This window comes from Dendrobates tinctorius, unplaced genomic scaffold, assembly GCF_039654945.1.
Source record: "Dendrobates tinctorius isolate UK_male_01 unplaced genomic scaffold, ASM3965494v1 ptg000102l, whole genome shotgun sequence".
Classification (NCBI taxonomy): domain Eukaryota; kingdom Metazoa; phylum Chordata; class Amphibia; order Anura; family Dendrobatidae; genus Dendrobates; species Dendrobates tinctorius.
The window spans coordinates 34,809,817-34,825,451 of record NW_027361770.1 but is presented as its reverse complement, the minus strand read 5'-3'; the positions used below and the strand labels follow the sequence as shown (position 1 = coordinate 34,825,451).

Genomic DNA, 15,635 nt, shown 5'->3' with positions numbered 1-15,635 from the left:
GATAGAGGAGCCATACACTTCCAGAAGAAACTGTTTGTTAGGATCAGGATGGTGCACCACCAGAGCTTTCACAAAGGCATCTTTCAAATGCTTAAAGGTCAGCACGGAAGAGGGTACTTGTTCTTTATGGTGATTTTGTTAAACCACCGATAATCAATGAAAGGTTGTAAGGATCCATCTTCCTTTGTCACAAAGAAGAAGCCTGCTTCATCAGGACAAGAGAACTGATGGATGAAACCATTGGCTAAATTTTCTGTGATGCATTTTGACATGGCATGAGTCTCTGGCAGGGATAGGGGATACACCCAGCCCCAGGGTGGAGAGGTCGATGGGACAATCATAAGGTCTATAGGGTTGTAAGACCTCTGCCTTCTTTTCACAAAAGACGTGTGCACAGGCATGATAATAGGTGGGCAGAGAAGAAAGTTACGAAGGTAAGGAAGGTGAAGACTTGGACTTGACCGTGGCTAAGCAGTTGGTCGCACAATTCGGTCCCCACTGAAGCATCTGGCCAGTGGACCAACCAACTTCTAATGTGTGTAGACACAGCCATGGAAAACCCAGAAGAATAGAGTTCATGGATTTAGGTGCGGTACAAAGAAATTCTTTTGGAATTCTAGAACTCTAATCTGCAATAAAGCTGGTCCCATGATATATTGTATATGTGCTGCCAGGAGTTGCCCATCAATAGAGGCAATAGCCAGGGGTTGATCTGGCTGTTGTGTAGGGAGCTAAAGTTGATGAACCAGGTCCTGATGGATGAAGTTGGTAGGGAAACCGTAGTCTAAATGGGCTGTTGCGGAGATTGACTCCCCCCCAGGCCAAGTTGACTTCGGTCATTAGTTTTGGAGAGCAATCTTTGTCACCTAGGGTCAGCTATCAAACAAACCCTAGGTGTTAGGGTGTGTGCACACGCTGTGGATTCTGGTGCGGATCCGCAGCGGTTTTGGTCCTGCAGGTGTACAGTACCATAATATCCTATGGGAAATGGAAACTGTAGTGCAGACGGTGTGGAATTTTCCGCGCAGGTTTGCTGTGGTTTCTAATCCGCAGAAAGAATTGACATGTCAATTCTTTCTGCGGATTCCGCTGTGGTTTACCATCTCCTCCATTGTATAGGTGATAAACCACAGGGCAAAACCACAGGCTAATCCGCAGATAAACTGCAGGTCTTTTGACCTGCGGATTTACCTGCGGATTTTGCAAAATCCGCGCGGATCAATCCGCAGAGTGTACACGTACCCTCAGAAGTTTTCAGGCCTCAGTGGGCACAGATGAACATATTGTCTATAGCCACCGCAGTACATGCACTCGTTCTCTTCAAACCTGCACTGTGACTCTTGAAAAGACAGTTTGGTCTACTCTACCTGCATTGGCTCTATAGAAGGCTTGTGGCAGCAGGGGAAACTGGAAGGTTGGAGCCAGCTTAGGTGATCTCCTGTTATGAGGCAATTCTAGAGCTTGTTCTAGAGAGTAAACAGTGATCAATCCTGGTAGCCTGGTGGATAAGGACATCCAAGGAAGATGGTAGGTCTCTGCCTACAAATTCATTCTTAATACAATCGGGCAGACCCTGCCAGAAGGCCATCACCAGGGCTTCTACATCCCATGCCAGCCAAGGTTTGGTATACTGGCATATTGAAGGACGGTGTCCGCGACCTCTCTAAGAGTTAAAAGGGACAAGGCGGCTGAAGAGGTGCGGCCTTGTTCCTTGAACACCACTCTGAACACCTTCAGGAATCTCCCTAAATAGCTTGTCACTGTACTTCCACATTCCCATATAGGATTTGACAAAGCCAGGGCTTGACCAGACACGAGAGAGACAATAAAAGCAATCTTGGTCTGGTCCAATGGAAAGAGATGAGCGTAGAGAGGGAAGTGGATCTGGCACCGGTTTCTGAAGTTTCTTTGGAATGTCCATCGTAGTGGAATGGGATCGGAAGCTGAAGTTCAGCTGCTTCCCCATAATCTGGAGCCTTATGTGGTTCCCGTGGAAAGGATGTCAACCCTGAGGAGGGATGACATGTCAAGGATGGGGAGCCGGCCAGGGCGGAAACGGAGTTGGACAAATCCTGCGGCTAAGTTGCCCCTTCAGAAATTACCTCCCTCAGCTGGTCTTCACTCTCATGCTGAGAATGAACCTCCTCAGGCAGGACTTGTACGTTTTATTTAGGGTCTCTGAGTCCTGACTGCTCAGCGGGGTCCATGGCCTGAGCTTACTGTGATGACAGTGGGTGTGGGCCCAGTGCGTCACTGGCCGAGCTTACCCTGGAGGGGTGTGACTAAGTGACTACCCAGTTTTCACTAGAGCCTCTGATGGTGATGGTTCAGAATACAAAGCTGCTGAGATCAGGAACGGAGAGGTGAGAAAGAACGATTAATGTAGCCGGGTTGGTAACAGGATAAATGGAGCAAAACAACACCTTGCCAGAGCACAAGTTTCTACCTGCAACAGAAGCTAAGCTCAGGCAAGGAATGGAGGGAGGAGCTGTTCAATGTCCCAGCTGCTAGTGAGTAATAAGCCAAGGAAGCTAATCACAGCAGGATCTAGTGGCTACAAGTTCCTGCAAAGTCCGGCTGTGCATCCTTATAGCTGGGTGGAGACTCTCCAGAAGCAAGAGATGTAGGCGAGTTGGAGATGTTGCAAGAAGCAGCTCAGACACTAAGAGGAACAAAACAGTGTATGCTGTGAGTAGGGCGGCGCTTACCATCCTTGCGAGTCACTGGCATGACAGTGACATTTGAATATGGCATTCATTACAATTTATTGTATACATTTTGTTACATAATATTGTTTGCAATTTCTACTATATCAAAAGATTATGATAGGTCTAATTGTGCTGATATACTACAAATAGATTGATCATAGGCTACAGATTTTCTTAAAATAGAGACAAACTGAAGTTTGCCTAAATTGAGATCAATGGCTTGCCAATGGTCCTAAGTAGTATTAAAGTTTGATTATTCTAGTGACAGAACATTACAATTAAAAGGGTTACAGGAATCACTTACAGTCATTGCTCTTTACACAGTGTGCGAGGCTATAATAACTTTCCAACACATTGATTGACAGCTGGGTTTTCAAGTGTGCTGAGCAAGCTGTCAATCAAAAAATAGGGAAATGATAACATGGTGCTCACTGTAATAGAGAGCGGTGGCTGTAAGTGATCCCTAGACCTCCCCAATGACTGGAAGTGAGTGGCTGTAGGAATAAATCTTAATTTTCTCTCTGTTGTCACTGATCCAGTAGGCTGGCTTGACAGGATTTAAATGCTATTTACTTGTAATTATCCCTATATCTGCAGGTAAAAAACATATCTGCTTGTGACAGGTCTCCTTTAAACAAATACATTTAAACGACTGATATCTACTAGTATTATTAACCAGTATATAAATATATATATATATATTTTTTTTTTTTTTTTTACCTGTTCCTGGAGGTCCTTGAATGATGGAAAGCTCGCTTGTTAGAGCCATTTGAAATGCCCTAAATTGAGATTGGTCAAGCTGCAGTTCCTCTTTGGTTGGCCAAGTACTGGAATCAAGGACATTAAATTGCTTTTTGTCTGACAAAATAGCATGTAATGGATGTTCATCAGCTCCTATTTCATATTTTTTCTTGGTAGAGTTGCCAGATTTGATTAACTTCTCCAAGGTGTAACCATCAGAATTCTGAGAGACATATAAAGGTGGAGACATTGCTGTGTTACAGAAAACAATGTAATTCTGGAATGGAATTTCACTCTCCGCCATTTCCTTCAAACCTTCCAACACATGACGATATGCTTCAAAATAGGTTGTGGCTTCAATCATGAGAAAATTATCATGTACTGCATATTGTGCCAGCTGCTGCCGACTTTCTTCTGTAAAAATCAGGGCTATTACCCCATTTCGGAGATCGGAAGCGTTTCTATCTGCCACAGTGGCAAAAAGCATTTTTTGGAAATTGTCATTAGAAAGGCAAACAATAGATCCATAGATAAGACGCTTTGAGATTTCCCAGTGAACATGTTTCAAGTTTTTGGTACTGAACTTGACCTCATGAACTATTCCAGCACGGGTGCATAATGGAGATAAGATCTTAGCATCAAAATAAATTCGAATATCATCAATTTTTGCGTTATCGAGATCCTCTTTCTTCAGTGCAACAAGTGCTGAAATTCCATCTCTTAGAGGACGAATGAAATCTTCTCGCATTAGGCGGAAATGTGTATCTAGGTAAGACCTAGCATCAGCATAGGATCCATCAATGATGTTTGGTCTCATTGAAGGCTTTTGAAACAAAGAGATGTCTTCATAGGTTGGATAAACTGATAGTTGTCGAAAGTCACTTTCTTTGCTCTCCTTGTTTCCTACAATGTAAATGTAATTGTCTGATTTCAAAGTTCCTTCTGCTTTCTTTTCTTGCAAATGTTGAAGGAACTTATCCAGATCCATCAAATTCTTCTTATTTTCTGCAGGCACAGTGTTCCTATTACTTTCCATGTCAAGGAATGCATTTTGAACAAGGGTTTTAATTATAGTTACTTCCATGAAAGAACTAGATGGAAAGATACTTGCCAGTTCCGTGGCCAAAGTAATAATATGTTCAAAAAATAAACATTTTCTGTGCTGCTGTGTGATAGCTTTATAACTCTCCAACATGTGAAAAGGAAGAACTTGCTTCAGGAAACCAGATCCTTGGACTTGACCTAGGATATATATTAAATTTTCTCGATTTGTTGTGCTTGGGATAATTGTACTTAAAATATTCAGGAAACCTTCGGCTATTTGAAAATCTATTGTATTTTCGTTAAGAAATTCCCTTAGTCCACTTCCCGGAGCAGCCAGTTTCATTATGATTTTGGATGGTCCCAATGTGGAAAGCTTGTAAATTGCATTTAAATCTATTTTTTCATTTTTGCCAGTTTTGTGGCTTGCAAGCATGTCATTTCTGTTCCTTCTATTGTCCCCTGTCTTGGATTTGATGGAGCGCTCCAAAGGACTTTGTACACTTTTTGCTTTTGATGCTACAGAGAAAGGTAAACAATAAAAATCAGATTTATTATTGAAGGGTAAAGTGTCTACTTCTTTATGCTGCCCTTTTCAAGGGCCGTCACAGACATTCTGAGTTCAGCAGGTTGTCACTTAGTAATGGTTGCCTGACCTTAATAAAAACATTACTGGGGGCATACATGGGGTGAAAAGAATAAAATCTGGTATTCTCACTGGCGATCACCCCTCTGGATTAAGGACAGGCTGCTGCGGGGTTGTACAGCAGAATGAGAAGTGATGATGTCATTGGACCACTAAAACCTGCGATTGGCTGCAGCGGTCTGGTGACTAGAATGATGTTTCTCAGATACTGTGACGTTCCAGTGTGACAGAATGGTGACATAATCGCTTTTGGTGCAAGTGCAAACTATCGGAGTGGCCTGCGCTGGATCCACAGGGGTTAAAGCAGGTGAATACATCCATTTTTCTTATTTTCTTTCCATCCGTGCACCAGGAACTAAAAATCTGCATGCCCCCTGTGTCTGTCACTACTTTATGAAAGCTGACAGCTTCACATGAACTATTAATTACAAACATTCAACATGCACAAGTTGCTCTGAAAAAACACAGTCAATGCTGTCCATATCATTCAGACAAATATGTGTTCATATTGGACAAATTAAAGCTCTGATTTAGCAAACTAACACACCGTTACACTACATGTTTCCAAACAACTTTTATTTTCTCATTTACCCTAGCATGTTCCTTCCTTTTTCACTACTATATCTATCTGGAAAATCTTAACTAATAACACACAGTGTTGCCGTGCCCCTCCAATTTCAATATGAGCTGAACACTTTTCCTTATATAAAATGATTTCATTTGACATCCTTAAGCTACTGTTTTATTTTGAACAGATAGCAAAAAAGGTTCTTGATACCTTTCATCTCGGTGTTAAAAGATGCAGGCATGTTTCGGCTACCATATCGCGGAGGACTTTTGTCACGATTTGATATCCTCTCCGGTGGACCATAATGCTGATGCTGGCTTCCATGGTCTGACGGCTGAATTTGTGGATTATCTTTTCTTTTACCACCACTTGTGTCATTTTGCTGTGTTCTATATCTGTAGGATCCTTGAGCTGCACCTGGAAGATACAATAAGTTAAAATGTGCTACAAGGTCTTCAGAAAAAAATGCCTTATGAAAAAAACCTGATTAGTGTCTTTCTATTTCCCTTTTTTCGCTGTCTATGGGGATTTAGACCCGAAGGTATACGACGATTTCAGTTAGTTATTGTGATAACCTATGATATCTGTTCTGCCTTCAGGCATGCTGACACCTTGTGCAATCCAGCATACAGCATAAACCACAGCTCTGTCTTCCAAAATAAGCAGACTGTTCTCTGTAGTCTAACTTGTTTATTGGTGAAGAGTATAGAACATGAGGTAAAACTGTAAAGAATACAATGACATGCATAAGTATTGGGCAGCATTGACTGCTATACAGCTAATAAACTCTCTGCACACACTGCATTGCAAAAAAGATTAAGCTTACCAGATATGCTTTACCGGATAACAAACTCAAATTGGAGTTAGCATGGAGGACAGGTAAACACATGCATCCTATGATATACACAGAAGCAAAATGGCCCTTCTTTGTCCCAGAATACATTGCTTCCTTCCCACAAGCATTGCTTCAATCCCATAGTGCATTGCTTCTGTTAAAGTCAGACTGTAAATTCTATCAAAGACACTGCTATAAATTAAGCCACCACTAGATGGTGCTATAACTAACGCAGCATATAATACAAACATTCTTTGCACTATTCAGAGGGCAGAACACTCCCCGCTTGGCATTCACTAATGCCACTTACAGGCTCCTTTGGCGAAAGCAATATAACTAGTTCCGCCACTAGTCTGAGGAATAGTTTACTCTCCCCAGCTTTCCATACTTTGACCTCAACCTTGCGCACCTTCTCGTCCTTGCTTGGGAATACTTTGGTGATGAGGCCTAGTGGCCACTCATTTCGGTGTGACTGGCTGTCTTTCAAGAGCACAATATTACCGGGTTTGATGTTCGGCCTATCGATCTGCCACTTCTTCCTAGGCTGTAAGGTGGAGAGATATTGCTGTCTCCATCTGTCCCAGAAAGTATTGGAGAGGCTTTGAACTTGTCTCCATTGATGTCTGTAGAGGTCCTTGTTGCTGAATTCTCCCAGTGGAGTGCTAGGAGTGTCGGTTTTCTGAGTGAGTAACATGGCGAGAGTGAGAACGGTTGGATCTTCAGCATCACTGGAGAGCGCAGTCAATGGTCTGGCACTTATGATGGATGAAACTTCTGCCAAGAATGTAGTCAAACCTTCATGTGTAAGTCTTGTGCTACCTTCTTGCAAGAAGATAGAGTCTAAGATTCTGCGTGCTATTCCTATCATCCTCTCCCAAGCACCTCCCATGTGAGAAGAGTGTGGTAAATTGAAGGTCCAGGTACATCCCTATTCATTCAGGTATCTTTCCACACTGGCAATGTCTAGGTTGGAAGGAATTTGGAGTTCTTTCACTGCTCCTACGAAATTTGTGTCTCTGTCAGAGCGAATGTGTTTCACGGTGCCTCTGATGGCAATGAAACGTCAGAGGGCCTTTATGAAACTTGATGTGTCCATGGATTCAATCACTTCGATATGGACCGCTCTGATGGACATGCAGGTAAACATAACTGCCCAGCGTTTTGCGTTGGCTTGGGCTCTTCTGGTGTGCCGTGCAACCACAGACCATGGCCCGAATACATCCAGTCCGACGTTGGTAAAGGGAGGATCCATACTAAGTCTGTCTGATGGGAGATTGGCCATCTTTGGGCTTTGAGTCGCGCCTCGGAGTTTGCGACAAGTCACACAGTTGAAGATGGGTTTACTCACACATCTCTTTGCTCCGACTATGCATAGTCCAGCAGTTCATAGATTCCCTTCGGTAAACAATCGGCCCTGATGTTTCACCAAAACATGATGGTGCTGTACAAGCAGAGTAGTCACATGATGATGACCAGGAATTATTACAGGGTGTTTTTCCACGGATTCCACCTTGGCTTCCTGAAGACGACCTCCAACTCTTATGAGATTATTTTGGTCAATTATTGGATCAAGCTTTTTCAAGATACTGTCTCTACAAATGGGTTGACCTTTGTTGAGATTGTATATTTCTTTAGCATTACACGAATTATCGTGTTTTTGGCATTTTCCAGGTTCGGAGAGGTAAATGCATGTTTGCAATGGTGTCAACCTTTACAAGACTTCTGACTGGTGGGTGATGTTGACTTGTAAAACTGAGCCACATGACTTAAACAAGCAATGGCACGAACAAGTGAGGTCCAGGTTGAAAACCTGCTGAAATTATGGGATTGGAGGTGATTGTCTGAAGTCACCGTACTTAGAGCGGATTCCTGAGGGCGGATTTCTTCACCTGCATCTGGATCTACCAGTTCAAAGGTGTCTGATTCGTCACTGTAAGACATTGTACGGCATAAGAATGCAGGGCCCGTAAACCAGGTTGTGTCCTTAAGGTGTCCAGATTCAACGGGTCTAGTTGCATGGTCCGCAGGATTGTGGTGTGTGGACACATAGTGCCACTGTTTAGGGCAAGTGGATCTCCTGATCCTTAGCACCCCATTGCTGACGTAAACATAAAAGCGTCGAGTTTCGTTACAAATGTACCCAAGCACTACCTTGCTGTCTGAGTAGAACTCAACGTCCTTGATTTCCAGGTCAATTTCTGCATGGCCATTCTGAAGTATTTTCTCCATGAAGGCAAAGAAATGCTCTCTCATTTCAGGTTCCTTCTGAAATTTGCATTTGAGGGAGACAAATCGACAGTAGACAGGTTCTCTGTTGTTGGGTAAGCGTTGCCTCTGGGGTTTAAATGGTAGAGGGGCCATCCAACTCTTTGACTCATCTCTTACCATCTCTCGATCCATGATGTCCAAAAACAGTTGGCCTTCTATGGACATTGCTACCTTGTTGTCCTCTTTTGTTCTGTGGAAAACTGTGCACCCTATGTGATCTTGGTCGCCATCACATGTGTGGTCTTAACAGGAAGGATCAGCTAATGGACAAGGTAGAGGAGCATTGTGTGGCAACTCTTTTACCAGGAAACTACTCTTACATGGCTGGAAGAGAGACGGACGTCCATTTTCAAGTGTATTGGTAAGCATGCTGTCGACTAAGGCCGGCTTGTGTGCTCCTCCTAGGCAGACGTCTCCTATGATGACCCATCCAAGGTCGTGCCTCTGTGCGTACGGAGCGTTCCTGGAGCCGTTTATACATTCCCTATCCTTGTGGACTTGTAGTATATCTCTCTCCAGAAGTAGAGCTATTGGGGTTCCTGGATCCATCTCAGGTATCAGGTGGGCTATACGTTTTAGATGGGGGTGATGTCTCGCCACCTCCCGTGAAGGTATTTCTGTCCTGATGTCAGGAATCTGGTTGCACTCCAGGATGGTCAGTAATGATAGGCAGGTCTGGCCATCTATGAACTCCACTTTGTATCCGGTTTCTTTTCTCCCCGCGGTCTCAACGGTACCTGAACATATCCTCAGGGTGTAGGGAGAACAAGGGCCTACAATGCTGAAGTTGTCAAAGAAGATGGACCTGCAGAGCGCAGGCATGAGGAAGCCTATGCAGCGCCTGTGTCAGATCGCTGATCTGTCACAGCGATCTGTGATGTGACAGATCAGCGATCTGTCACATGACAGTGATGTCCCCCCTGGGACAATGTAATAAAGTAAAAAAAAAAAAAAAGGGAAAATAATTAATAAAAAAAAAATCGCTAAATAAATGAGAAAAAAATATTCCCTAATAAATTCATTTTTTGAAAATAAAAAAAAAACAATAAAAGTACACATATTTGGTATTGTCGCATCCGTAACGACCCGCCCTATAAAATTGTCCCACTAGTTAACCCCTTTATTGAACCCCTTAAAAAATAAAATTAAAAAACAAAGCAAAAAATAATGCTTTATCATCATACCACCGAACAAAAAGTGCAATAACGCGCGATCAAAACGACGGATATAAATAACCATGGTACCGCTTAAAACATCATCTTGTCCCGCAAAAAACTAGCCACCATACAGCGTCATCAGCGAAAAAATAAAAAAGTTATAGCTCGCAGAATAAAGCGATGCAAAAATAATTATTTTTTATATAAAATTGTTTTCATTGCATAAAAGCGCCAAGACATAAAACAAGACATAAATGAGGTATCACTGTAACCGTACTGACCCGAAGAATAAAACCGCTTTATCAATTTTACCACACGCAGAATAGAGTAAACGCACCCCCCAAAAGAAATTCATGAAACACTGGTGTTTGTTCATTCTGCGTCCCAAAATTGGAATAAAAAGCGATCAAAAAAAGTCACATGCACAAAAATAGTACCAATAAAAACGTCAACTCGTCACGCAAAAAATAAGACCTCACATGACTCGGTGGGTCAAAATATGGAAAAATTGTAGCTCTCAAAATGTGGTGATGAATAAACTATTTTTACAATAAAAAGCGTCTTTTAGCGTGCGACAGTTGCCAAATATAAAAAACGCTATAAATAGTAAATCAAACCCCCCGTTATCACCCACTTAGTTAGGGAAAAATAATAAAATAAAAAAAATGTATTTATTTCCATTTTCCCATTAGGGCTAGGGTTAGGGCTAGGGGTGTGTTGGGGTTAGGGTTGGAGTTAGAATTAGGGGGGTTTTCACTGTTTTGACACATCAGGGGCTTTCCAAACGCGACATAGCGTCTGATCTCAATTCCAGCCAAAAAAGTCAAATAGCGCTACTTCCCTTCCGAGCTCTGCCATGCGCCCAAATAGTGGTTTATCCCCACATATGGGGTATCAGCGTACTCAGGAAAAATTGCACAATAACTTTTGGGTTCCTGTTACCCTTGGAAAAATAAAAATTGGGGTTGAAAAGATCATTTTTGTGGAGAAAATATGTTTTTTTAATTGTATGGCTCACCACATATCTAGATAAGTTCCTTGGGGGGGTCTAGTTTCCAAAGTGGAGGTCACTTCTGGGGGGTTTCCACTGTTTAGGCATATCAGGAGCTCTCCAAACTTGACATGGCATCCGATCTGAATTCCAGCCAATTTTGCAGTGAAAAAGTCAAACCGTGCTCCTTCCCTTCCGAGCTCTGCCATGCGCACAAACAGTGGTTCCCCCCACATGTCAGGTATCAGTGTACTCAGGACAAATTGCACAATAACTTTTCCAGTCAGATTTCTCCTTTTACCGTTGTGTAGGGATGTGACTCGCTTAGGTGCAGCGGGAGACAAATATGATGCAGGTTCTTCCAAAGTTCATGTGGTTTATTCACGTCATAAACACACAAGGCAGCGTAACACCAAAAGGAACCTTTAGCTCAGGCAAAAGAACACAAATGTCCGTGGTTGTAGACTCAGACCAGGAGTCTCAGCACACATGGGAGGCTTAGTCCTCCCCACACACAACTCCCTGGTTCAGGAGCAGGCCACATTATAAGGCTTTGGCCACACCCATGAACCCAGCAGTTGAATGGTCACCTGAATGTGACCTCACCACAGGTCCTTCAAACAACAACAATAATAATATCTGGTATGCTTTACTTATGCCTTACATTATAGAGACAAGCCATTTATGAGGCACATATCTCCCATCGATTACACGACCCTTAGCCCTGCCACAGTTAGTAAAATAAAAAAATTGAACCTGAAGTAATTTTTTTTGTGACAAAAAGTTAAATGTTCATTTTTTTTTTAAACATTCAAAAAATTCCTGCGAAGCACCTGAAGGGTTAATAAACTTCTTGAATCTGGTTTTAAGCACCTTGAGGGGTGCAGTTTTTAGAATGGTGTCACTTTTCGGTATTTTCTATCATATAGACCCCTCAAAGTGGCTTCAAATGTGATGTGGTCCGTAAAAATAAAATGGTGTTGTAAAAATGAGAAATCGCTGGTCAACTTTTAACCCTTATAACTTCCTAACAAAAAAAAATTTTGGTTCCCAAATTGTGCTGATGAAAAGTAAACATGTGGGAAATGTTACTTATTAAGTTTTTTGTGTGCCGTATCTCTGTGATTTAAGAGCATAAAAATTCAAAGTTGGAAAATTGCGAAATTTTCAAAATTTTAGCCAAATTTCCGTTTTTTTCACAAATAAACGCAAGTTATATGAATGAAATTTTACCACTAACATGAAGTACAATATGTCATGAGAAAACAATGTCAGAATCACTGGGATCCATGGAAGCGTTCCAGAGTTATTACCTCATAAAGGGACAGTGGTCAGAAGTGTAAAAATTGGCCCGGGCATTAACATGCGAACCACCCTTGGGAGTAAAGGGGTTAAATCTTTGTTTGGTTTATTATATGGCAGCATAAACCAACAACAAGGGGAAAGTAGAACACAGCCCTTCAGGCAAAAACAGGAAAACAACAAAGAAAACAAAAATGCTGGACAAAGTCCATACGTTTGCAGGTAACTGCATGCTCTGCAGCACCACAGGTTTAGTCTTTCCTCCTCAGGACACAAACCACTGGCGAATCCTCTCCCCAGTACCGCTGAACAAAGACTGTCTCTGGAGCCCAGCTATTTAAGCCCCAGCATGTAACTCCTCCCCCATGTGACTGAACACATGACTGTGACATCACGCAGGTCCTGTCAGCACACGGGAGTGCCAGCTCTGCAGGTGGAGATAAGGTGGGCATCCTCCCACACACTATATGGATGTTCACATAAAAACCAGCCCATTTATGCAAGTTAGATAAATCCTCACAACACTTAATATGCTGGAGGAAAATACTCTGGGTTTCACATCACTGACGCGATTAAGCGTAGTGACACATGTCTCCCCTCCAGTACATTACCAGTGACTTTGTCACAATATATACAGTATATATTTCTTGTTCCATAGCGTTAAAAAAAGTGTGTGAAGGAAAGACTTTTTATTAAATAAATTAAACACAATATACCTAAAAGGGATAGTTCGCAGTACTGTAGAATGTAAGCCCGCAAGTACAAGGTCCTCTTCCCTCTGTACCAGTCTACCTTTGTTAGTTTGTCTACTGTAAGTGATATTTGCATTTTATGTAACTCCTTCTCATGTACAGCACCATGGAATCAATGGTGCTATATAAATAAATAATAATAATACTGTACTCTATATGTACTGTACTGCTAACTTTGCCAGGATGAGCTGCATCTTTGGACATTGGGTGAAGGGTGTTACCTTTTTTTATTTTTACTGTATGCTATGTAGATAAGCTCTTATTCACCATCTTACAGGTATTTGACATACATTCAGTGAGATAGTGACAGGACAAATTTTAGGGGATTGCTATATTTTCCCAGGTTGCCTTTCATACGTATACTAGGCTCCAGGAAGAGTATATCCCTTTCAGAAAAGCTGAGCTAGGTATAAGGAATCCAGGAAAGCTGTAAATTGATAGCAAAGTACTGTATTATTGGCTGAAAGATTTGGTTATAAATGCACAGCCATTTTAAACAATTTGCAAGAATTGCATTCTCCCCGTCAGAGTTCCAGGTCGCCTCCGTGACAGAAACCGGAATGCTGCCGGGGAGAAAAAAAGTTCATTTTCTCCCCGCAGCATTCAACTACGTGCAGGCGCTGGGCAGGTTAGTAACACTAATAATCTGCATATTAAGTCCATATCTGCAGGTTAATAGTGTTTTTTCTGGTAACAGGTTCTCTTTAAAGAGATTTTTGAGTAGAGGTAGATGAAATGGAAGAGAATATGAAATAGTTTGCGCAAGCCATAATTTAAGAATAACTACAGCTGCAACAGAAGCATCAATAACAGCTAATATAAAATCTACACCAGCTGCAAACATCAGTAGAAAATTACGATACACAGGAAGTGTTAGTCCAGTCTGAGAAATGGCACAAAAAAACCATGAGCGCTACTAACCATCGATCTGCAATACAAACTTCTCTCCAAAACTTGATGCTCACAGATGATGAGTAAGGGAATCACATGGTCTTTGAGAGAATAGCAAAATATGAGACTCTATCAGCTGACCCAATGTAGTTGTGGTGGCGCCTGTCGTCTTAAAGCCACAAAAGGCATGTTATGCGTTGGATGAGGAAGATGCAAAAAATCAACCTAGGCTTAAGGCTATGTGGACACGTCCAGAATTCCCGTGGATTTTATGCGTTTTTGCCATGTAAACGCTGCGAAAATGCATAAAATAAGCAACCCATTGTATTCAATGGCATTCCGCACATGCTGTGCGGAATCGCGGGAATTCCGCACACATAGGAATGCATTGTTCCGCTTACTTTCCGCATGTGGCTATGCCCACCATGCGCAAAGTAAGAGGGAAATGTGCGGATGGTACCCACGGTCTGGAGGAGAGGAAACTCTCCTCCAGGCTCTGGGTACCATATCCCTGCTAAAAAAAGAATTAAAATAAAAAATCGTGAGATTCTAACCTTCCGGCATCCCACGCAGAGTCCCCAGGCCTCAGCGATGCTCCCGGCATGTCCCGTTCCCAGCTATGCCTTGCGACAATGTCCTTTGATGAAATAGCGGTCTCGCGATACCGTAGCAGGAAGGTGAAAAAAACACGATTTTTTATTTTTTTTTATTATTTTTAACTTTATATCTTTTTACTACTGATGCTGCATAGGCAGCCTCAATAGTAAAACGTTGGTCACACTAGTCAAACACTAAATTTGACGAGTGTGACCAACCTGTCAATCAGTTTTCCAAGCGATGCTATAGATCGCTTGGAAAATGCTAGCATTCTGCAAGCTAATTACGCTTGCAAAATGCTAATTAAAATGCGGGAAATACGCGGGAATTACACATGCGGAATTCTAGTGTATTTCCCGCAGCAGGGAGTTGCGGAATTCCCGCGGAAATTTCCACTGCAATTCCGCAAAGTGTGCACATAGCCTAAATGTGCGGTATTTGCCTAACTTGGTATGAACATGCATGTACATATGGATTGTGTGCACAATTGGACTTATGCAGAAAACCTACCACTGCAGTCAAAGACAGATAATTATATTCACTCTGTGAAAAAATGACTGCAGCTGAAGGAACCCTCTCCATACTAATTATGGAAAGAGAAGTTCTAGACAAGTTCACCAGATGCCTTCATTTCAATGGAAACAGAGGCTCTGCTGCATGTCACCTCTGCTTCTCCATTGTCAATCTTGAAATGTAGGTGAAGAGAAGAGAAGACTAGAGGAGCAGAGAACTGCGAGTGCACAGATACGTCCACCAGGACACTTTCAGAATTTGCCTATGAATAAAAGTTGAATTTCATAGGAAGGGAGCTCAAGAAAGCAGGTATCCTGCAGTATCTCTACTTACAAATGTTACAAATTCCCCTTAAGAAATTGTCTGTGATATTTTGGCTGCTTACCGGAAGACATTTTGCTGTGCTGAGCACCTCCTGCGGTATGATGCACCTTCTGTCTTGTCCCTGTTCCACCTCTGCTCTCAGACTGTGGTTTTCCTTTTTGATTTTTATGCGCTTTACTTTTTATGTTAGAAACATCAGAAACGTCGCTAGCTGCACCTAATGTCCTCAATGAGTCATCTAAAAGGAAATGTAACAGAAGCAACAGTCTTACTCTTTTGCCAGTTTAATAAAAAGAAAAGG

General features: G+C 42.2%; 1 protein-coding gene across 2 annotated transcripts in view; it reads right to left on the bottom strand.

Annotated features, from left to right (window-relative positions):
• Window positions 1-15,635, bottom strand: part of LOC141099767 (NFX1-type zinc finger-containing protein 1-like) — a 486,056-nt gene that overhangs the window by 357,330 nt on the left and 113,091 nt on the right. For both annotated transcript variants that reach the window (XM_073587805.1, XM_073587806.1), the window contains 3 exons: window positions 15,396-15,572; window positions 5,915-6,121; window positions 3,429-5,009 (listed from right to left, as the gene is read on the bottom strand). In XM_073587805.1, the coding sequence (XP_073443906.1) occupies window positions 3,429-5,009; window positions 5,915-6,121; window positions 15,396-15,572 (1,965 nt within the window). The remainder of the gene's footprint in view (window positions 1-3,428; window positions 5,010-5,914; window positions 6,122-15,395; window positions 15,573-15,635) is intronic.